The following is a 23,592-nucleotide window of genomic DNA, read 5'->3' on the forward strand; positions in this document are numbered from 1 at the left end:
CCAGTCCAAAAATAAGGGTTTTGGGATTTGGGGGTTTTTTTTTGGTTGATTGGTTGTTTTTTTGAGGTATGGTTTCACTCTAGCCCAGGCTGACCTGGAATTCACTATGTAGACTCAGAGTGGCCTGGAACTCAAGGCAATCCTCTTAACCTCTGCCTCCCAAGTGCTGGGATTAAAGGTCTATGGCACCACACCTGGCTCCCGTGTATATATTTTTTAAATTATGTTATTTACTTGCATATGTGTGTGTGTGAGCATGCACACGCGCGTGTGTGTGTGTGTGTGTGTATGTGTGTGTGTGGGGGGGAATGCCAGGATTTATTGCCACTGCAAATGAATGCCAGATGCATACATCATTTTTTGTAACTAGCTTTATGTGAATGCTCAGGAATTGAACCTGAATGGGAAGGCTATACAAGCAAGTGTTTTGAGTCACCAAGCCATCTCTCCAGCCCTCCAAAATAAGTGTTAAAAAGAAAAGTCATGTATGTAACAGGGCCTTGAAAAAAAGTAATTTTGTGTGTGTGTGTGCGTGCGCACACATATGTGCATGCATGCATGTGTATAGGTACACACAAATGTCAAACTGTGGAGGTCAGCAGATAACTTTTGGGTGTGAGTCCTTTTCTTCTACTTCTAGGAGACAGGGTTTTTATTGCTTGTTCTAGTTTTTTTTTTAGGGTTTTTGGTTTGTTTGTTTGATTTTTTCACTGTACCAGGCTAGTTGGTCCAGGAGTTTTGGGAAATTCTCCTGTCTCTGCCATCTTGCAATCATGTGCTGGGTTACAGAAACCTGCAATGGCTTCTGGCTTTTATGTGGAGCTTGGGGGTCCAATCCTGGGCACTCAGCCTTGAGCACCAAGCACTTTGTCGTCTGAGCCACCTCCCTAGCTCCCAAACTGCTAATTTTTTTTTTTATTAATGATATTAAGGCTGGGACTGTAGATTGGTGGTAAAGTGTTGCCTGTTTTGTACAAGGCCCTAGATTCAATCCCCAGTACAGCCAAAAAAATCAATGATGGAGAAATTTCACTGTGACCACTCTGTTAAAACATACTGATAGGCCAAACATGGTAGCACACACCTGTAATCCCAGCACTTGGGAGACAAAGGTAGGAGGATTGCTGTGAGTTCAAGGCCAGCCTGAGACTACATAGTGAATTCCAAGTCAGCTTGGGCTAGAGTAAAACCCTATCTTAAAACAAAACAAAACAAAATCCCCAACATATTAATAACAGAGAACTTTTGAATAAATTTTTCTAAATTTTCATTTGTTTGTTTTTTAGAGGTTAGCCCAGGCTAACATGGAACTCAGTCTGGAGCCCCAGGCCTCCAATCATAGCAATCCTCCTACCTCAGCAACCCAAGTGCTGGGATTAAAAGGGTGTGCCACCATGTCTGGCAAATTTTCTAAATTCTTCTTATTTCTAGTTATTGGTTATTAAGTTACAGTAAAATAAGCCCTCCATTCTTTTTCAGAACATACCAGTTACTGGGAATCAGAGGAACTGTGAAGGTTTCACACATGCTACTATGTCAAGCTGTCACCGACAACCCTTTGTAAGGAAACACATCCAAATGTCACTTCACAAATATGTATTCTAAGGGATGTTAAATGGCATTCCATAAAAGAAGATGGTGGCCAAACATATTTGAAAAATATAAGATACTACCAAGCTGGGAAATGGCAATAAGCAGAGATTCTTTAACAATATGGTATCAGAGAAACTTAAAAAAAATATATCTAAGCCTTAACCTAGATCTAAAGAATCAGAATCTCTGTGGGTAGAACACTGGAATTTGTCTTTTTTTAAAGTTCCACAGGATTTTTATAGGAGTATAGAGAAACTACCAGTCTAATTATAGACTCCTCACAGAACAAATCACACAGCGACATCTAATCCACTGTATTTGGCAACGTATTCATTGATAAAGACATTATCCTGGTTATAATTTTCTAACCCTTAACTATTATTACTACTCATTTTGCAAAAAGCAATCTAATAAACAATAGACGGGAGGCAGAGGTAGGAGGATTGCCATGAGTTCAAGGCCACCCTGAGATGACAGAGTTAATTCCAGGTCAGCCTGGACCAGAGCGAGACCATACCTCGAAAAACCAAAAAAAAAAAAAAAAAAAAAAAAAAAAAGATATCCAAATATGCAAATACCTTAACAAAGCGACAAAGTCTTACAGCATCCTCCCATTTTGAGCTGCTTACATACTCATGGAGTATAGCAGGATATGGTGATATGCTGATGTGTACCAAGGAGCCATCAGCTCTTCTTATAGTCACCTGATTGCCAACAAAACTCACAATATGTGGGTTTTTACTATATTCACTGTGGAAAAACAGCAAAAAGCAGGTTAAATTTCTGCATTAAAATTTTCATATAGATTAAAATTAAGAAGTAACCTTAATATAAATAGACAGTGCAAGAGAGACGCTCTTATTTTCAAGGTACATCTCCCAAAACTTAGTTTCAGAGAGAATATGTATATTCAAATAAACACTTCAATCTAACTTGGTATGCATGCATAAAACAAAATATAACAACAATTAAAAGTGACAGAAATTATTAAATATTTGATTGCTACCCTTAATAGCATTTTGCATGGGCCTTTCCTATACTTTAGATCACAAATGTCCCCTCAAAGTTCCATGTACTAAAGCATGCTCCTGGAGTCTTGTACAGGTGGAGACCAGTAGGAGGTCACTGTCCTTTGAAGGGCATAATTATACTGTAACAGGACCCCACTCCTTCCTTTTCCATCTTGAGGTGAGCAGTTCTGCTCCACCTCAGTCTGCCATCATGAGCTTCACTGTCACAGGCCTAAAAGTAATGGACCAAGTAACCAACCATGGCCTGAAACCTCTGTGACCAGGAGCCAAAGAAAACCTTTTGTTTCACAAACTGATTATCTCAGGCATTTGTCATAGCAACAGAAAGTTGACTAACATATTATGTTTTCCTGAGTCTTAAGATAAATCATAAAAACAAATAACTTAGCTTTTGTTTTTAAAACTATTAAAGAGCAAAGTAATTGAAAAAAATTAAGCTGAATTCCAAAGTTACTTTGTGTGTGTGTCTATATGTATATATGTATGGGTGTGTGTGTATAAGCCATTTCACGTTCATGCATTTGCACATATGTGTGCATGTGTGGAGGCCAGAGGACAACCTTGGATATTGTTCCAGGTAACGTTTTAGTGAGACAGGATCTATCACTGCTTGGGTTGGCCAGCAAGCCCAAGGGATCCACCTGTCTCCATCTCTCCAGTGCTGGGATTACAAGTGTACAGTACTATGTCCAGGCATTTGGTAAATGCAGTTCTAGAGATGATGCTTGCCTGGCAAGTAATTCACTGGCAGCTATTTTTCAACTCGACTTTGTTATAATAAAAAGAGGTGAACTTTAAATAAGGAAAATGACTTCTTCTAATTAATTTAACATGCTTCTTTAAATAAGCTGTTAAAAAAATTAGCTGTTTTATTTTAATGACTTTAGTTTTGATAAAGTTGTGGGCTGAGATACCAAAATTAAACTCAAAGCAGATTTTAAAACCAAGCTAAGGCTTAAAGTTAAGGTCTTTATATTTAAATTTTATCAAAATAAATACACCTGAAAAATGAGAATATAATTATGTTTGATTTTTCTAAAGCACCTAAGTATTTTAAATTAACTAATTAATTAATTAAATTTAAGTGGGAAAGAGAGAGAGGACAAAAGAATGAGCACACCAGGATCTCTAGTAACTGTAAACAAACTCCACATGCATGTGCCACCTTGTGCATCTGGTTTACGTGGGTACTGGAGAATCGAATCTGAGTCCTTGGGTTTTGCAGGTAAGCACCTTAGCTGTTAAGCCATCTCTCCAGCATAGTATTTTTTTAAAAAGTGTTTCAGTAGCTTTGGTTTATTCCACCTTTAACACGAACCTCAAATTTCAATAGAAGAAACCCATACGTTCCTGAAATTCTTAAAGTCAATGAAAATCTGTATGTTGGTTAGTTATCAGAAAGTTGCATGTTGCTAAAAAAATCTATCCCCAAATCACTAAGTCACTGAAATACCTAAGGTACCTTAAAAAACATTGAGCTTGAAAATTATACTCACACATGAAGCAAATCAATAGCCCTTATTATGCTTTCAATTTGGACCTCTCATTAAGTCTATTAAGATAGTTTCAGCTGAATATTTATTTAGTTGAATGTGATTAAAGAGTTGAGGAACTTGAAAAACATGCCCCGGAAAAAGTATTAGATTATTAGTTTTACTTCCCGCAAAATAGAATCCTATGCAATAAAAGGTTACCTTGCATCCTTTTCATACAATGTTTTAGGCAAAATGTCTCTGTCCACATAAACCGTACTGGGATAATACCACACTGTAAACCGAGTATCCTGAAGTCCACAAAGGATATTGCATGTATCACACCATGCCACAGTATGCACCATGGTTCCTTAATTTAAAAAGAATGTGACTGTATTATGTTTCAGTAAGTAAATATTAAAATACAGCTTTAAAATCAGCTTGTAAACAAGATACCAGCTAATTTCTGACAGGCACAGCACTACTTTCTAACTGTATAATGGTGAACAGATGCAAAGAATCTCCTAAAACTTTACTAAAATATTTCAATGCTCTACCTAGCACTATTCATTTTTTACTGGCAGGTGGGATTCAATGCCAATTGTGTAGCAGAAGCTAAAATTTGCTATTAAAATTGAGTTACTGGGCTGGAGACATTGCTCAGTGGTTAAGGCATTTGTCTGCAAAGCCTAATGACCTGGATTCACCTCCCAAGTACCCAATAAAGGCAGATGCACAAAGGGGTGCATGCATCTGGAGTTTGCTTGCAGTGGTTGAAGGCCTTGGAATGCACCCCTTCTTTCAGTCTGTCTCTTCTCTATTTTTCTGTTTGCAAATAAATAATTTTTTAAAAAACTGAGTTATTAATTGCTAAGCAATGAAACAAAAACATTCTCATACATTCATTTGTACATTAAACTATGTATTACATGATAATCTAAAAAAACTTGACAATAATTAAATTTCAAGTGAATTAAAACTATTTTACCGAGTTTGATAATTTGTTCTTCCTTCCCAAATCGTTTCACTGAGGTGATATAGAGATCTCTATTTTTATCAATGAAAGCAATTTTTCGGTCATTGGTAAGTCCTTTTTGATCCACAGCAATTTCCAATATTTCATTCTAAATTTAAAAAAAAATACAAAAATGTTGGATATGTTTTAGTGTTTGACATATATATTGTTTGAATTATTCAATTATCAGAACATTACTGTTCTTAAAGATCAATTAAGCTAAAATGGTGGCACACGCTTGTAATCCCAGCACTCAGAAGGCAGAGACAACAAGACTATAAATTCAAGGTCAGCCACAGCTACATATCAGGCCTGGGCTGCACAGCAAGACCTACATCAAGATATTTAACAAGAAAAACAACAACACAAACCAATTGGATGTCAATTACCTTTTTATCATAATAAAATCTCCCTGTTTAATCATTTTAAGCTGCCCATATATAAATAATTCAAGTATAGCACTTAAGTGTAGTTACCTAGATGGCAAACGAAGGGAAAAATGCTCCTTAAGATAGAATGAAACAATGTGATTTTGACGCTCTATGCTGAGAAACATGCTCCTCTACATTTCTGGTTATCTTTTCTTGGCAGAATGAAAGAAAAGTCTGAGAATCACATGGCAGGGCTTCAAAGGTTCCTCACATGAAAATTTCTTCTAAGAAGACTGCCTAACACTTATTTTTTTTTTAAATTGCTAAGTATAAATTTAAAAAATATATATATGGGAACATCTCATTTCCAGAGCATTAGATTTTACAGTTTTCCATATCATTTTTCTTTGGAACAGGAAACTTGGTGTAGGTATTATTATAGCTCACAAAGAAGACTCACAGCCAGGCAGTGATTTTTGCTCAGAAAAAGCTGGTAATAGGCATGTCTAATACTTACAACTCAGACTTTTGACTCCAACCTCCCTGCTTTCCACATAGATTATTTCTGGCATCCTGTTTTACTCTGTTGTACTAGCTAGTAAGATGAACTTTCTTTTTTTTTTTTAAAATTATTTATTTATTTATTTGAGAGTGACAGACACAGAGAGAAAGACAGATAGAGGGAGAGAGAGAGAATGGGCGCGCCAGGGCTTCCAGCCTCTGCAAACGAACTCCAGACGCGTGCGCCCCCTTGTGCATCTGGCTAACGTGGGACCTGGGGAACCGAGCCTCGAACTGGGGTCCTTAGGCTTCACAGGCAAGCGCTTACCGCTAAGCCATCTCTCCAGCCCCAAGATGAACTTTCTTAATAGCTGAAAGACTTCAGTATGGATTTGTTTCAGTTCTGTACAAGAGGAATTTATGTGCTGCCTGCTAAGACACTGCTAGGAGCTATGAATCAACAAGAACATGATTATGCCATTTAGTTACTGCATCTAAGTGTATATAAATAGGATCTTTTAGAACAAATATACATATACCTTTATTCAAACTGATGGACCAGTAATATTCTGCTTCAAACTATTTTTTAAAAACAAGCTCTTCTCTGGAATGCCATAATTCATATTTTAAGGAAGAAAGTGATTTTTAAAAATTTAGTTGAGAGAGAAAGGGGGAGAGAGAGAATGGGTGTGTCAGGGCCTCTAATCGCTGCAAACAAATTCCAGATGCATATGCCATCTTGTCCATTTGGCTTATGTGGGTCCTGGGAAATCAAACCTGGGTCCTTTGGCTTTGCAAGCAAGTACCTTGACTGCTAAGCCATCTCTCCAGCACAAGAAAGTAATTTTTGTTCCATGTATATTAAGGCACTCAAATACTAAATTTTGGCATTTTGAAAATATAAATAAATAAATTTATCTCTATAATAAAAGAATTAGTGATATTCACCACAAAAAGAATCTAGTGTAGTTAAACAGGTGGTTCTCCTAGAAATTTAAAATCAAAGATGGACAATGATGATAATGCCTATGTACACCTAAGAGCAGGATACCAGTTTCATTAATACTTCCCTCCTCCTCTTCTCAGTCCTCCTGTCTCTACTTCTGCTCTATTCTTCTTGGGTCTATCACCTGGTTACAGATTAAATAAATAGATATATCCAGACAATGTTACATTATATTGTGAAGCAGGTAAGAAAGCAAATTATGTATATATCAAATATCTTCAAAAATAGTGTTGTGTGGGGAAAAAAGCAGGGCACAGAGCTACATGCTACATTGAACATATAACTATGCTTGCCTATGCACCAAAAATCTGTGAAAAGATATCTGTGATATTTATTTGATAGTGTATTAATGAATAATTGGTATAGTAAGGAGAATTTTTCCATAATATATTTTACTTCTGAATTATATGAATATATTTGCTATTCAAATTTAAAACTAAAATTACAAAGAAAGAAAATACAAATTATAATACCTTTTCACTAGAAATGTTAACAATAAAGTTTGAAGCATCTTTAAACCCTAATATATCACTGTTTTTAATATTTTTATTTATTTATTTATATGTTAAGAGAGAGAAAGAGTGCAAGCATATTAAGGCCTCCTACCACTGCAAACAAACTCCAAACACATGTACCACCCTGCACATCTGGCTCTACAAAGACACTGGAGAATCAAAGCCAGGCCTGGAGGCCTTGCAAGCAAGGGACTAAATGAGACATTTCGCCAGCCTATATCACTTATTTAAGGATTCATTATATAAATTGTGCTGCTTTGTTTAAGATGAACATCCAGAAGCCAATGAACAATTAATAGCTCGGGTTCTTTTTGTATTTTTATAGAGAATAATTTTTTCTCTATAATTATATAGTCATTTTACCACAGTTATGAAACCTAAACAAATGTTAAGGACAGTTCAGTAAGGAAACTGCAAGAGATCTATAAACATTTTAATTTATATAAAGAATGTGCTAGGGAAAAGCAGTTGAAGAGCCTGGACAACAGACAAATGTCAATCATTTTATTAAATTTAACTTACCTCTGCAGCTTCCTACTTCTGATTTTCCCTGTACTTAGTCTTAAGCTGTGACATTTTTAGGCAAACTATATACATTGGTTTTAAAGTGCCAAAGTAATTTCTATATTTTATTCTTTAAAATATAACTATTAATTTTTAAAGGGAATTAAATAAATAGTGGCTATTTATGTTAGAAATAGGTAATGTCCATTACCTTATGAGAAAGAAGTCTTCCATCCCCTAAGGGTTTTCCAGTTGATGCTTCAAAGAGAAAGATTACTTCAAAAAAAAAAAAAAAAAAAAAAAGCAGAACATCATTTAACATACTGTATTAGGATCTTTACTGGTACATTTCACTGGAACTATCATAGTCCTTAGAACTTATTTAACTTTGTGGACCACAGTGATTTCATTAGCCAAGAGGAGCAGCAGCATCAAATTCCTACCTAGTAAAGGAGTCACATTTTTTATGGAAACAGCAGAACAAAACGTTTCCCCCGAAACACTTCTAATTAAAATTGTTAGTGGGCTGGAGAGACGGCTTAGCAGTTAAGGTGCTTGCCTACAAAGCCAAAGGACCCAGATTTTATTCCCCAGGACCCATATAAGCCAGATGCACAAGGTGGTGCATGCATCTGGAGTTTATTTGCAGTAGCTGGAGGCCCTGGAGTGTCCATTCTCTCCATCTCTATCTGCCTCAAATAAAAAAAAATACAAAACTTGTTAATAGTAATACTAAAATGCAAATAGTAAAATGCTTCAAAAGCAAGACCAAATGTGGATGCAATTTTAAATTCTGCTATCTCTGATTTAGATCAGAAAAACATCATAGGCAATTATAGCACACACACACACACACACACACACACACACACACACAAATATATTGAGTGCTTATCATCATGTCAAACAATGTATTAATAAGATACTATTAGTAACTAGTATGGTAAAAGAAATAATTTGTTCTACCTTTGTCTCAGGTTTGCTTGAAAATTCATAAAAATTTCCTCAGTGATAGGAGTTTCTTTGCTACACTAATAAGGGTAAGAAATCCTTGGCATGTACTTTCTTAACCATGTGTTGGGGCTCATATCCAAAAAACCAAGCAGTGATTGGTAGGCTGGAACTTTCAGACCTCTAACCTCTGAAGGTAGGAAGGGGACTGGACACTGAGTTCAATTGTGTGGCCAATGATTTAATTAATGATTCAATTTAGTAAATCTCCACTAAAATGCTGGACACTAAAGCTTGGTGGAGCTTCCTGGCTGTTGAACACAGATGTACTGGGAGGGCAAACCATCCTGAGAGGGGAGGACACAAAACCTCTGCATCCCTTCGCAAGCCTCACGGTACATTCAGCCTTCAATAAACCTGGAACTGCAAACACAGCCTTCCTGAATTCTTTGAGTCATTTTAGCAAATTATGAATTTGAATGGGTCATGAAAGTCTGAAAGTATCTGACATTTAAGTTAGGGTGATTTCATGGAAGACTGCCCTAAATTTTGGGAATTGTACTAGTTCTGATTATTCAGGGTTAGAACTGAATTATAGTATACCCAAATTTGGGAGGAAATGGATTACCAATAATTGAGATTCTCCATAAATCATTAATATGTTATTACAAATTGATGGCCTTATTATGAAATATTCAACTAAAGGCTCAAAAGTATCAGATACCTTGTCTCAGAACTATAGAGAGATCATAAAGAACCTCTGTTAGTTATGAACACCTGCTTTGGGAACTCAGGTAGATAACACTGTGAAAATTTCCCTGAACTGTTTAAGGAACATTCCAAATGTTCTCCATATTTCTAGTAAGGCCCTTAAGTTTTTAGAGTTAGTTGAGGGGAGAAAACAAAAAAGTTATGTGCTGTTACGGGTTACAATTAGATCTTCAAGGTCCTCCAAAAGCCAAATGTTCAAAGGCTTAGTTGCCATCCTATGGTGTTATTAGGAGGTGGTGGAAGCTATAGAAGAAGGCGAGGGCATGCTCTTGCAGGAGACAGTGGCACCCTAGCCCATTCCTCTCTTTCTCTACTTTCTAGCCACCATGAGGTGAACACCTCTATTCCATCTATGTGCTCCATGCTATGATGTGCTGACATGCCACAGGCCAAAGGCAACAGGACCAAGTGACCATGAATTGAAATCTCTGAAACCATTAACCAAAGTAACCCTTTCCTTCTTTTAGCTGATTATCTCAGGTACTGTGTCACAGTGATAGAAAGCTAATACATGTTTATAAAATACTTTTTATCAGATGATGATTCTATTAACTATTTCTTTTCCCAAATGCTAGTTAGGGAAATTAGCTTATGTGATGAAATGGGGCAGAGTTTTAAAAGTAAGTATTTTCCGAAGATAATCAAAAGTTGGTTTCAAGGCAGAGCATTTTCTAGGGTGAATACATATAAAAAGACAGGCGGTGTCATTATCTGGAAAGCTACAAGCCAAATTGCATCACTTCACACCTGTTAGAATGGCTATAAAAGGGTAAAGGAACCACAACAAAAAAATGTGTTGGTGAGAATGTGGAAGGGTTGCAATAAAGATACTTGCTCTCAGAATGCAAAATGCTCCCACCACAGAAAATGGTATGGAAGATCCCCAAACATTTTAATTAGAACTCTATGTGACCTAGTAACCCCACTTCTGGGTGTCTGTCTAAAAGAACCAATCTGAGTATCTCAAAGAAACATTAGCATTATCATATTTAATGCAACATTACTTACAATAGCCAAGGTACACACAACCCAAACAGCCACTGACTGATCAATTGATTAAAAAAAAAACCTGTTAAATACAATGATGAAATACAATGTCTGGAAGACAATGTGCTTGATGAAATAAAGAAGTCTCAGAAGGATGAACAGTACATGATTCTATCTCTAATGAGGTGTTTTCTATACATTATGAGGTAAGCTTATAGAAGTAGAAAGCAGAATGGTGGTTGTCAGAGGCAGGGGGAAAGAAGAAATAGATACAAACTTTTCAGATGCAAGATGAACATATTCTACAAATCTGTAGTATACTAAATGGTATTGGGACATTTGAAGTTATTGAGAATCTCAATAATTCAATTGTATCTTGCTTACTTAACATAGGCGAGGTTCTAGACTCAATCACCAACACTTCAAATGGATGGTTGGATAGATGACAGACAGACAAATAGGATTAAAAATTAATCCTGCCAGGTGTGGTGGCTCATGCCTTTAATCCCAGCACTCAGAAGGCAGAGGTAGGAGGATCGCTGAGAGTTCAAGGCCACCCTGAGACTACATAATGAATTCCAGGTCAGCTTGGGACAGAATGAGGCCCTACTTCGAAAAACTGAAATGGAAAAAGAAAAAAAGTTAATCCTAAAAGAATGCTTAGAAGTCTTGAAATAGACATGAAATAGTTATAAAGATCATGTAAACATTTTTTAAAATAAACTGCAACAAAATAAAATGTCTGGTAATTTGATATTAACAGGTCAATTTTCTTCAAATTATTTTGTTTCTTTTTTCTTTCTTTCTTTATTTTTATTTTTTATTTATTTTATTTTATTTTTTTTTTTGAGGTAGGGTCTCACTCTAGCTCAGGCTGACCTGGAAGTCACTCTGTAGTCTCAGGGTGGCCTTGAACTCTCAGTGATCCTCCTACCTCTGCCTCCCGAGTGCTGGGATTAAAGGCGTGCGCCACCACATCCAGCTTCTTCAAATTATTTTGAAATGTACTTGTAATTGCCACAAACCCTAGTCCAGTTTTAGACAAAGTAGTGTCTAGTGCCCTCAAACTCACTCTGGTACATTCCTTATCTACCTTGTCATTATTCCTACTAGCTTCTTCCAAGCTATTAATCTATCAACCACTCCTACTTTCTTCAGTGCTTTTACCCTCATTTTCAGCACATGAAAATTTGGATGCTTTTTTCCTAAAATAAAAACTTTTCCATCCTCACATAATCATATTAATTCTTTGCATTTCATTCCAAACTTCTGACACAACATTCATTCCAAGTTTTACAATTCTTTTACAATTCAGTCTACTACAGCTTGCCACTCCACTTCACTACACCAATGTACAGGCTTCAGCTTTCATTTTTAAAACAAGTCATACCAAATGTCTGAAGACATGAAGAAATAGAATCACTCTATTTAGCAAAGTTTCCTACCAATAGGAGACATGATACTAGTTGAAAGTAGTGAAAATCAGAAAGTGGGGCAGTTCTGTGACTCCAGAATTAGGTGTGCCATGACACAAGTTATTTAGTCAGTCAAATTCATTTTTAAAAATATTGTTTATTTATTTATTTGACAGAGAAAGAGGGACAGAAAGAGAGAGAGAGAATGGGTGCTCCAGGGCCTCCAGCCACCGCAAATGAACTCCAGATGTGCGTGCCCCATTGTACATCTGGCTAATATGGGTCCTGGGGAATCAAGCCTGGGTCCTTTGGCTTTGCAGGCAAACGCCTTAACAGCTAAGTCATCCCTCCAGCCCCAGTCAGCCAAATTCCTTAGCGCTGTGTTAGTCATGTGCAATGTTTCGTACTAGGCTAAGAAGAAAAGGATTTAATATTTAAATAATAAATATTTATAGTAGAGTTTAAAGATCATTCACTCTCCTGGTTTTGCTCACTCCGTTTTACTCTTCACATATAAATGTGCTCTGTTTCTTGCTTTCCATTGACCTCTCTCCTGAACCCTGGGCTTGTTTACTCTGCATCTGTGCTTGGATGTCTAAGAAGCATTTAAATACAACATGGCAAAAATAGAACTCTTGATTCACAGAGCTGCTCCAAATTTCTTCCTCCTTCTCTGTCCACCTCATTTGCCCCAGATAAGTCTAAGATAATTACGTTATCTCCTCTGTTTCTACATGCCAGTCCTTACAATGGCTGAATTATCTGCTTGCCTATTTCTCTGCCTCCTCTTCTAAAACTGTCTGATTGGTGCTACCCTAACAAGTGACCAGCCATTCCCACTTCAAAATCCTTCCACTTGTTTGTCTTAGAGTAGCCAGTGCCTGCATCAGTTCAGAACTCTCATTCCTTCATGCTGCATTAATTTTCTTCAGAGCAGGTATCATCAGCTGACAGTATGACATTGGTTGCTCACTTGTTTTTATTTACTAGATTGTCATGTTCACCATTGTGTTTCTAACCTCTAGAAAAGTACTTAAGCTTTAGTTAGCACTCAGTGATATCTGCAGAATGATAGAATCTGTGATATAGCACTACCTCAATAACATGGCTTTGGGCTGAAGAGATGGCTTAGCGGTTAAAGTGCTTGCCGAGGACCCCAGTTCAAGGCTTGATTCCCCAGGACCCACGTTAGCCAGATGCACAAGGGGTGCACTAGTCAGGAGTTCATTTGCAGTGGCAGGAAGCCCTGGCGCACCCATTCTCTCTCTAATCTGCCTCTTTCTCTCTCTGTCTGTCCCTCTCAAATAAATAAAAATGAACAAAAAATTTAAAAAAACACATGGCTTTACTGCACAAGGCATCACCAAACATACGATATGCTTATTTTAACTTATAAATCCTGTGAACTAGATTGTAAACAGACAATTTTAGTTATTCATGCATTCTCCTACTTCATTATCTTAAAATATTAGTTAAAATATATAAGCAAAACAACATGGGGAAAATAACATTGACCATATTACCAAATAAATAAAAAGGAATAATTTTTAAGTTCAAGATCTAAAAATAATCATATTTTAGGTAAAATCTTGAAATAAGATTCTCTACTGAATATATGAAGATTTATGTCTTGCCACTGTTATTGGATGTTGAGACAATATCTATTTATTATATCAGTATTTAAATTTTAGCTAATTCATGTTTAAACAAATTAAGAAACTCATACTTCTTTCATGAAATGTATTACTAGATGAGAAATGCAAAGCTTATGAAAATTTTACAGCATTTCAAAATTTCTTAGAAATTCGACACAGAAAATTATAAAAACTATACTTACTTTTCTCATCAGCTTTGTCTTTTATTGCAATAGTATCATTACTCAGAGACACCGTCTGTGCATTCAGAATGTCTGTTCTCATGCCAGGGAACTTTGGAGAAGAAATGAAGCGCCCTTCATAAGAATATAAATAGATACCACCACCATCCACCAGAAGAAAATGTCTAAAAATAAAGAAGCAAGGTATTTAGGTGGGCTAGGGACACAGCTCAGTGAAGTCCTACATTCAATCTCTAGTACTGCATAAACTGGGCATGGTGGTACACAACTGAGATCCAGCAAGTTCAAGGTCATCCTCAGATATATGCCAGTTCAAGGCCAGCCTTGACTAAATAAAATTTGTCTTAAGGAAGGAAAAAAGATTTAAGGGCTAGAAAGATGGCCCAGTGGTAAGGCACTTGCCTGCAAAGCTTAAGGACCTAGGTTTGACTCCCCAGTACCCATGTAAAGATGCACAAAGTGGCACATGCATCTGAAGTTTATTTGCAGAGGCTGGAGGCCCTGGTGCACCCATTCTCTATGTCTCACTCTGATGGCAAATAATAATTTTTTTTATTTTTTTATTTGAGAGTGACAGACACAGAGAGAAAGACAGAGGGAGAGAGAGAGAATGGGCGCGCCAGGGCTTCCAGCCTGTGCAAACGAACTCCAGACGCGTGCGCCCCCTTGTGCATCTGGCTAACGTGGGACCTGGGGAACTGAGCCTCGAACCGGGGTCCTTAGGCTTCACAGGCAAGCGGTTAACCGCTAAGCCATCTCTCCAGCCCCAAATAATAATTTTTAAAGGATTTTTTTTTAAATATGAGGATATTGTGATAGAGATGGCTCAGGGATTAAGGGTACTTGCTTAAAAAGCCTTTCAGCCTGGGTTTGATTCCCCAGTGCCCACATAAAGCCATATTCACAAAGTGTCACATGTATCTGGAATTTGCGTTTATAAGAGCAAGAGGCCCTGACACACCCATACTCTCCATCCTTCTCTCTCAACTAAATATTTAAAAAATAAATAAACAAGGATATTGTACTTTAATTTATTTTTATTTATTTGACAGAGAAAGAGGGAGGGAGGGGGGGGAGTGGTGGAGAATGGGCACACCAGGGCTTCCAATCACTGTAAACCAACTCCAGACACTTGCGCCCTCTTGCACATCTGGCTAAAGTGGGTCCTAGGGAATCAAACCTGGGTCCTTTAGCTTTGCAGGCAAACATCTTAACCGCTAAGCCATTCCTCCAGCCCATCTTTTGAAAACTATAAATCCTAAATTATAAAAAGTATATAAACAATAGACTAAAATATTTGAAAATTTGAGAGTACTTGTTTGGCTTATTTTCTAGTTTACTGTGGTTTAAGTGGAGGTAAAAGAAGAAAAATAAAAATATCCATAACCTGTACTGGAAAGATGGCTTAGCAGTTAAGGCACTTGCCTGCAAAGCCAAAGGACCCAGGTTCAACTCCCCAGGACCCACGTTAGCCAGATGCACAAGAGGGTGCATTCATCTAGAGTTCATTTGCAGTGGCTGGGGGCCCTGGTGCACCCATTCTCTTTCTCTCTTTCTACCTGTCTAGTACTGCATATCGCTCTCTCTCTCAAATAAATAAATACAAATAAAATCTTTTTTAAGATATCCATAGTCTGCACCCTATACTAAAATTATGATATATTTTATATTTTACCCTCAATAAATTTTCTTTTAATTTTTTCTATATGTTATTTATTAGAGAGAGAGAGAGAGAGAGAGAGAGAGAGAGAGAGATAGAAAAAACTCCAGATGCATGTGCCACCTGTGTTATCTGGCTTTACATGGGTACTAGAAAACTGAACCCCACTCCTTAGGCTACAGAAACAAGTGCCTTAACTGTTGAGCCATCTCTATAGCCCCAAATTTTCTTTTATAAAAAAGGACCTCAGGGTCTCAAGAGATGGAGCAGTGCCTTACTTGCAAAGCCTGGTGTCAGAAATTCAATCCACTTCAGACCTAGACATAAAGTGTTGTACATGTCTGAGATCCCAAAATATCTATGACAATGGGAATCAGAGCCAGAGGAATACAAAGCTCTAGCATTCTTTTGCAGTGGCAAGAGGCACTGCCCTGTCTAAAAGAAGATAGAAAAACAGACACCTTAAAGTTGTCTAACCTCCACATGCATGCCATGGTACACTTGGACATACCTCCCCATATAAAATAAATGTGTAAATTTTATAAAGAATGTCCATACAAAGGCAATTAGTAAGTATGATGATTTAATTACTTCATAATTAAGGATTAAAGATTAAATGCTGGTTAAATTCATATCTGAAAATGACTCAAAAATTAATTTATTAATCCCACCACTCAGGAGGCAGAGTTAGGAGGATCACCATGAATTTGAGGCTACCCTGAGACTACACAGTGAATTCCAGGTCAGCCTGGGCTAGAGTGAGACCCTACCTCAAAAAAACAAAAAAAAAATTAATTTCATTGCCAGCATTTATTAAAGATGCTTTTTTTCTTTAAAATCATAAGATGATCATTAATATGCATGCATACTAAAAAATACTTTTGCAACAGCAATGCAATGCCATGTTATCGCTATATCCAAGCCACTGGACTCTCTAGAGTGCTTAATTTATTAATTTGCATAAGTATTTTATGGCTGCTAAATTTTCTCTTTGGAAATTTTGTAAAAATATTATAAAAATAATTCAAATACAAAGAAAACAAAATACTCTTTGATCCTAGTCTATAGATTTTTCTTCTCTTTCTCCTTTTTCTCCTCTCCCCCTACTTTTTTGATTCAGAGCTAAGGACTGAACTAGGGCCCTTTACATGCTAGGCAAGTCCTCTACCACTGGGCCATTTTTAGTCCTACTAATTCACACAGTGAAAGAACATTTTATTTCAGATTGTTGACTGTTTTAAAGAATGCCTAGGGCTGAAGGGATGGTTTAGCAGTGAAGGTGCACCTGCAAAGCCAAAGGACCCCGGTTTGATTCCCCAGGATCAACATGAGCCAGATGTACAAGGTGACGGCATGTGTATGGAGTGCGTTGTCAGTGGCTGGAGGCCCTGGCATTCCCAAATTCATTCTCTCTTTCTTTTTTTCTCTCTCTCGTAAATAAATAAATAAAAATAACATTTTAAAAAAGAGTGCCTATGTACATCTATCTTCTTATTCCTTGACCTTGTTTCTAGAAACACCAGTGCTAGATCAGAGTGTAAATGCTTTTATAAAGGTAATACACATCAGTAAACTGCCCTTTGAAGAGAATGGTTATATTGATTTATGTCTACTATAATTACATTTCTGTGCCTGTTTTAACATTGAAGACATGACTTTTAAAATCGTATATTCAACAGCTAAATGTTCTTGATTCAGATCTACTTCTGAGACTGCTAATTAATTACTCTTTTCTGTTACAGAAGCAAAAAGAAAATAAACCAAAACTAAGGAGAATTATATCTAATGAATATCAAATGTACTTACTTTACTTAATACTGCAAATAGTTTACTTAAGTATTTGGTCCTTAAACATCAGTGTATGTCTACATACATAAGTATTTGCAAGTGATGTTTCACAATTTGGACTGACATGCCATACTAGGATATCTTCTTTTGTTTCTTTTTGTTTTTCCTCACTCTACAAAAATCAATTCATAATAGAACTATAATGTAAGATCTAAACTCTGAAACTACTAAAAGAAAACATGGAGAAATAACACACAAAAAGGAAAGGCAAAAACTTTCTGCAAAGAATTCTATCAGCTGCAGAACTAATAAAGATTGACAAAGGGAACTGTATAAATTAAAAAGTTCTACACAGAAAAAGAAACAATCAGCAGAGGGGTTTGTTGTTTTGAGATAGGGTCTGTCTATGTAGCCCGGGCTGGCCTTCAAACTCACAATCCTACCTCAGCCTCTTGAGCTGCAGGTGGGAGTACAGACACATGTCAATTCTCAGTCTTGAAAGCATTTCCTACTCTAAAAAAGACACTAGCTTTGAACTTCCTTGTGAGTAAATACCTTATCTCAATGGACAAGCATCTCTAATTGTATTAGTAAGACCAGTGGTAAGCAGTAACCAAAATTTTTTTCATATTTATGACATTAACATATGCTTTTGCTAAGAAACGTATACAGTAAATATAATAATAAGTAACATATAAAAAATTGGAATTGTTGGGCTAAAAAGCATTTCATAAATAAGGCTTTTTAGACAGCTCACAGCATATCTTTTAAACAACAAAAGTGATTTATTCAAAAATTATGCTCTAACTAACTAAAGCATATATTGCAGCTTCATTATACTGATGGTATAAAATTTGACATAACATTTTCTTGATCATCAATATGACAGCCATGTTCTTTAAGTGATAGATAGGTATGAGCCTCATGAGAATCTACTGCAGCTCAAATAATTGTACCACTCAGCCACTGTTTGTGCTTTTAGTTTTCTTCAACTTCCTTGCCAGACAGTCACTTTCCTTCCTGTCTTTATGCCAGCCTCTAACAGCTCGGCAGCATTGTTCCTGTTCTGGTTTGCTATTTATAAAAAGGCTGTGGACTACAAAACCTGATAATAAACACTATGAAGCACTCCCTAGTGATAAGTAAAGGAATCAAGTGTATGGTTTGAGTGCAAAAGCTTTAAGAGTAGCTGTTTTAGGTGAATATTAACTACATTTCCAAACCTTTATCAAGTTTTATTGGGTAGCTGTTCTAGGTTTGATCTCTGATTCAGTTGATTATTATACTTAATTTATTGACAGTTTTCATGGACAAGTGGTGATTCAGACTGAGGAGAAGGTTCAAATGGTAAAATGCTTACTGTGAAAGCTGAGTTTAGATTCCCAGCACTCACATAAAATGCTAGGTATGATGGCACACACTTGTGAACCCAGCACTGGGGAGGTGGAGACAGGAAGGGAACTTGCTTCCTAAGCTAGACTAGCCAAATCAACAAGTTTGGGTTTGTTTGCAGTGGGTGGAGACCCTGGTGCGCCCATTTTCTCTTTGACACCCCCTCTCTCTCACTGCCAAATAAATAAAAAATTAATAAAACATTTTTAATAAAGATGAAGAGCAACTGAGGAGGCTGCCCAATGTGGACCTCTGGCCTTCACATGCACATTTGTGAATACATATGCATATCACATGCAAAAGCAAAGTGTGAGTTCCTGGAGTAAAAGCTATTCCTAATTTGCTTAAGTTAATTGTCCAGACTTTCTTAGTCCTATATACACTGAGGGAGTTGGCAGAGAATACCATTTTACAGATGTCAGGTCACAGCTCAGCAGGAGGGCATGAAACTATTAAGTTTCAGCCAATATTTAAATATAAAAACAGGGCTGGGGTATAGCTTAGTTGCAATGTATATGCTTAGCAAGTACAAAGCTTTGGGTTAATCTCTAGCACTAATGAAAGGAAAAATGACAGAGAAGTATGGGGGATAGAACACAATAAAATATTGGGCACCAAGAAGTCAAAACAGTTTTCTAGTTTTTTAATTAACAACATAATAAATGTTGACATATATAATCCACACATAACCCTCACAACTTTTTAAAAATATTTTATTTATCTGAGAAAGATATAGAGGCAGATAGAGAGAATGGGTGCACCAGGGCCTCTAGCTACTGCAAACAAACTCCAAATGCATGAGCCACCTTGTGCATCTGGCTTACATGAGTACTGGGGAATCAAACCTGGTCCTTAGGCTTCACAGGCAAATGCCTTAGCTACTAAGCCATTTCTCCAGCCCCTTCATAACTTTTTAAGAGTGTAAAGAAATTCTGAAACTAAAAAATTTCAGGACTGGAGAGATAGATGGCTTAGTGGTTAAGGTGTTTGCCTGCAAAGCCAAAAGATCCTGGCTCAATTCCCCAGGACCCACGTAAGCCAGATGCACAAGGGGGTGCATGCTTCTGGAGTTCATTTGCAATGGCTGGAGGCCCTGGCATGCCCATTCTCTCTCTTACTCAAATAAATAAACAAATAGAATATATTTAAAAAATTCAGAACCAACTGATCTAAGGGTATTTGTCCTATTTTTAATTCTCAAATATAATAGACTGATTCCAAATAACTACTATAGAGGCATTCTGTGAGAACTTTTAAAGAGTGCTTTCCTACTACATGAGATATCTTTTTTTTTAATTTAAAAAAATTTTTAATTTTTTTTCTCAATTTTTATTAACATTTTCCATGATTACAAAAAATATCCCATGGTAATACCTTCCCTCCCCCCCACTTTCCCCTTTGAAATTCCATTCCTACATGAGATATCTTAACCTTGAATCCAGTAGTTAAAACTTCATAAATAACTGTGTGTGGTGGTACACCTTTACTCCTTGCACTTGGGAGGCTGAGGCAGGAGACTGCCATGAGCTTGACGCCAGTCTGGAACTACAGAATGAGATCCAGGTCAGCCTGGGCTACAATGAGAACCTACCTTAAAAAAACTTAACACTAAAACAAAACAAAACAACAAAACCTCATAAAACAATTACCTTTCTGCTTGCAGAATTAAACTAACAGTTCCTTCTTTGAGATCAAATATAAGTGGTGTATTCCAGTTCTTCGTACTAAAAAAAACAAATAAAATTGTTATTAAATACTTTTAGTATGTGGAGAGGTACCCATTTCAAATGATGATTTTAGTTTCACAAGTAGTAGATAATAGTAATAATTAATATATTTCTATAATATATAGTACCATTATAGATAACTGACAGAGTCATGTGATCACAGGCCAACAGGCAGCACCTGTCAGTTGCAGAAGTGAACCACCAGACATATAGTTCTGTAACAACATGATGGTCCATATAATAGAAATACATATTGTATATTACAGCATATTCCTTTTAAAAAATATTTTGCTTATTTATTTATTTGATAGAGAGAGGAAGAGGCAGAGAAAAAGAGAGAATGGGCATGCCAGGGCCTCCAGCCACTGCAAAGGAACTCCAGACGCATGCTCCCACTTGTGAATCTTGTTTACATGGGTCCTGAGGAATGGAACCAGGGCCCTTAGGTTTCGCAGGCAAATGCCTTAACCACTGAGCAATTTCCCCAGCCCAGCATTCTCTATTATATATAGTCCATTAAAGAATATTCCCTCACTTCATCCCCAACTAAAAAGAGAGATTATGTCTCCAGCAATTAGCACATGGTTGGCCTTAAATAAATGTTCATTTGGAGGTATTATATATGTGAATTTATGAATCATAAGAATAAGCCTTGGTTCTACAGCATATCAGCTTGAAGTCTGGGCAAGTCATCTGCAAAGCAGTAAAAGCACAGCTCAGTGAAAATAGGTCTTTGCTGGACATTCTGGTTTCTTTAGGAAACATACTCTCTAAAGCACCAGTGTCGTTAATGAGTAAAATGGATAACTACAGTCTCTGTAAGTACCTGTCACACTGTGTATTATCTATCAGCCATGAACAAATGAACCTAACAATAATATGATAAACATGATCCTTTCTCGATAGGTCTCTCCATGTTTTTGTTGGGTTGAAATGAAGTTATTTATGTGAAATATTCTATGCTGTAAAGTACTAGATAAAAGTAAGCTAAGCTATGACCATACTTACTGAATAAAGCAATAAGTAAATGAATATATAATTCCTCTATTTTTATAGGATATGATTCAAGATTGTACAAGAGCCAGGTGTGACTGCTCATACCTATAATCTCAACACTCAACAGGCTAAGGCAAGAGGATTGTCATGAGTTTCAGGCCAGCCTAGGCTATATAGTGAGACCCTGTCTCAAGCAAACAAAAAAATGAAAAAAAAAATTAAGAGACTAGGATGGGTGAAGAAAAATATCTAAAAGTTAAAAAAAAAAAACTGGGCTGGAGAGATGGCTTAGCAGTTAAGCGCTTGCCTGTGAAGCCTAAGGACCCCGGTTCGAGGCTCGATTCTCCAGGATCCACGTTAGCCAGATGCACAAGGGGGCGCACGCATCTGGAGTTTACTTGCAGTGGCTGGAGACCTCTCTCTCTCTCTCTTTCTGTCGCTCTCAAACAAATAAAAAGGAACAAAAAAAAAATTTAAAAAAAACTATGCTTAAAAATCAGTTAAGATATTTTGTTTGGGGATGGAGAGATGGCTTAGTGGTTAAAGCACTTGCCTGCAAAGTCTAAGGACCCAGGCTCAATTCCCCAGAACCCACATAAGCCATAGGTGTATGGTGGCACATGCATTTGGAGTTCATTTGCAGTGGCTAGAGGCCCTGGCATGTCCATTCCCACCCCCCTGTAAGTAAATAAAAATAAAATATTTTAAATATATATTTTATTTTTCTTATGCATTCTGAATTTCTCTCAATAACTCTCATAAAATCTATTCTTTAAAAAAGATGAACTCTCATTTTCACTTCTAGAAGATGGAAGGGGAAGGTTAGAGTGACCAAGTAAAGTGATGGGCAGTTAATTTTGGCTGTCAGTCTATGCTTATTTAAGTCAGTCTATGCTTATTTAATGCATGCATAAGGCAAAACAAATGGATTCCTTGTAATAACATAGTAATTTTATTAGTCATTAGTACTACAGTGAGTCTGAGGTTCACAGGTATGATAAAGATATGTACTTTTATACTTCAGAAAATAATGTTATAGCATGTTTCACTGGTCACTAGAATTAATCTTTATTCTTTGTCAAGAGAGCTAATTGGAACAATAGTGATTTATGCAGTCTTCATAAAAAAAGTCCTCTCAGAAACATCTGTGGTTGCTGACAACTGAGATAGAATACAAATGCCATGTAAATATACCCTCCTCAGGCTAGAATTGTGAACAGAACAAAAAGAAGACTGTTTAATACAATTATTTTTAACATGTCAAGGTACTACTTTATGTATTATTTTGTTTTCCTGGGATATCTTTTAATATAAATCAGTCTATTACTTATATGCTTATTTTAAAAATTGTACTTGTATTACCAAAAAGAGGGTAACAGTAATTAGGAACATAGAATCAAATTCCATTTCTTCTAGCAAAGTTAACTGGGGCAAGTTACTTCATTATTCTCTGTATCCTTTAGTTCTTCATCGTGTATAATAGAATAATGCTAATGATAAGCAGAAAAGATAGCATGACAGTCAATGAGTTATTATGTGAAATGCTAGTAGTTTCTAACTTAACAAAATACATTTTAGTAGGTTTCATTTTGTTTGGGGTTGTGGTTTTTCAAAGTAGGGTCTCATCGCTGCGATCCTCTTACCTCTGCCTCCAAGTGCTGGGATTAAGTGCATGGGCCACCATACCTGGCTTGTTTTGTTTTTTTGAGGCACAGTCTCGTTCTAGCCTAGGCTTACCTGGAATTTATTCTGTAGTCTCAGGCTGGCCTCGAACTCATAGCAATCCTCCTACCTTGGTCTCTGGAGTGCTGGAATTAAAGGCATGTGCTACCACACCCAGTCATTTTTTTCAGTACTTTTTACTGACTTTCTGGTCAGCAAGGCCTAGGGATCCTCCTATGTCTTCCTCTGCTACACTGGAATTACAAGTGAACACTACCACACCTGGCATTCTTATGTGGGTACTGGGGATTAAACTCAGGTGCTCATGTTTGTAAGATGAGCACTTTACCAACTGAGCTATTTCCCCAACCCAACTTTGATATTTTTCAAATTTATAT

General features: G+C 36.8%; 1 protein-coding gene across 2 annotated transcripts in view; it reads right to left on the reverse strand.

The window, feature by feature from the left end:
- The window catches only part of Ift80 (intraflagellar transport 80), a 166,211-nt gene that overhangs the window by 40,094 nt on the left and 102,525 nt on the right, over positions 1–23,592 (reverse strand). For both annotated transcript variants that reach the window (XM_045161163.1, XM_004652385.2), the window contains exons 11-16: positions 20,459–20,533; positions 13,970–14,133; positions 8,220–8,284; positions 5,085–5,220; positions 4,319–4,466; positions 2,172–2,343 (exon numbers count right to left, since the gene is read on the reverse strand). In XM_045161163.1, the coding sequence (XP_045017098.1) occupies positions 2,172–2,343; positions 4,319–4,466; positions 5,085–5,220; positions 8,220–8,284; positions 13,970–14,133; positions 20,459–20,533 (760 nt within the window). The remainder of the gene's footprint in view (positions 1–2,171; positions 2,344–4,318; positions 4,467–5,084; positions 5,221–8,219; positions 8,285–13,969; positions 14,134–20,458; positions 20,534–23,592) is intronic.

This window comes from Jaculus jaculus, chromosome 11 (assembly GCF_020740685.1).
Source record: "Jaculus jaculus isolate mJacJac1 chromosome 11, mJacJac1.mat.Y.cur, whole genome shotgun sequence".
NCBI lineage: Eukaryota > Metazoa > Chordata > Mammalia > Rodentia > Dipodidae > Jaculus > Jaculus jaculus.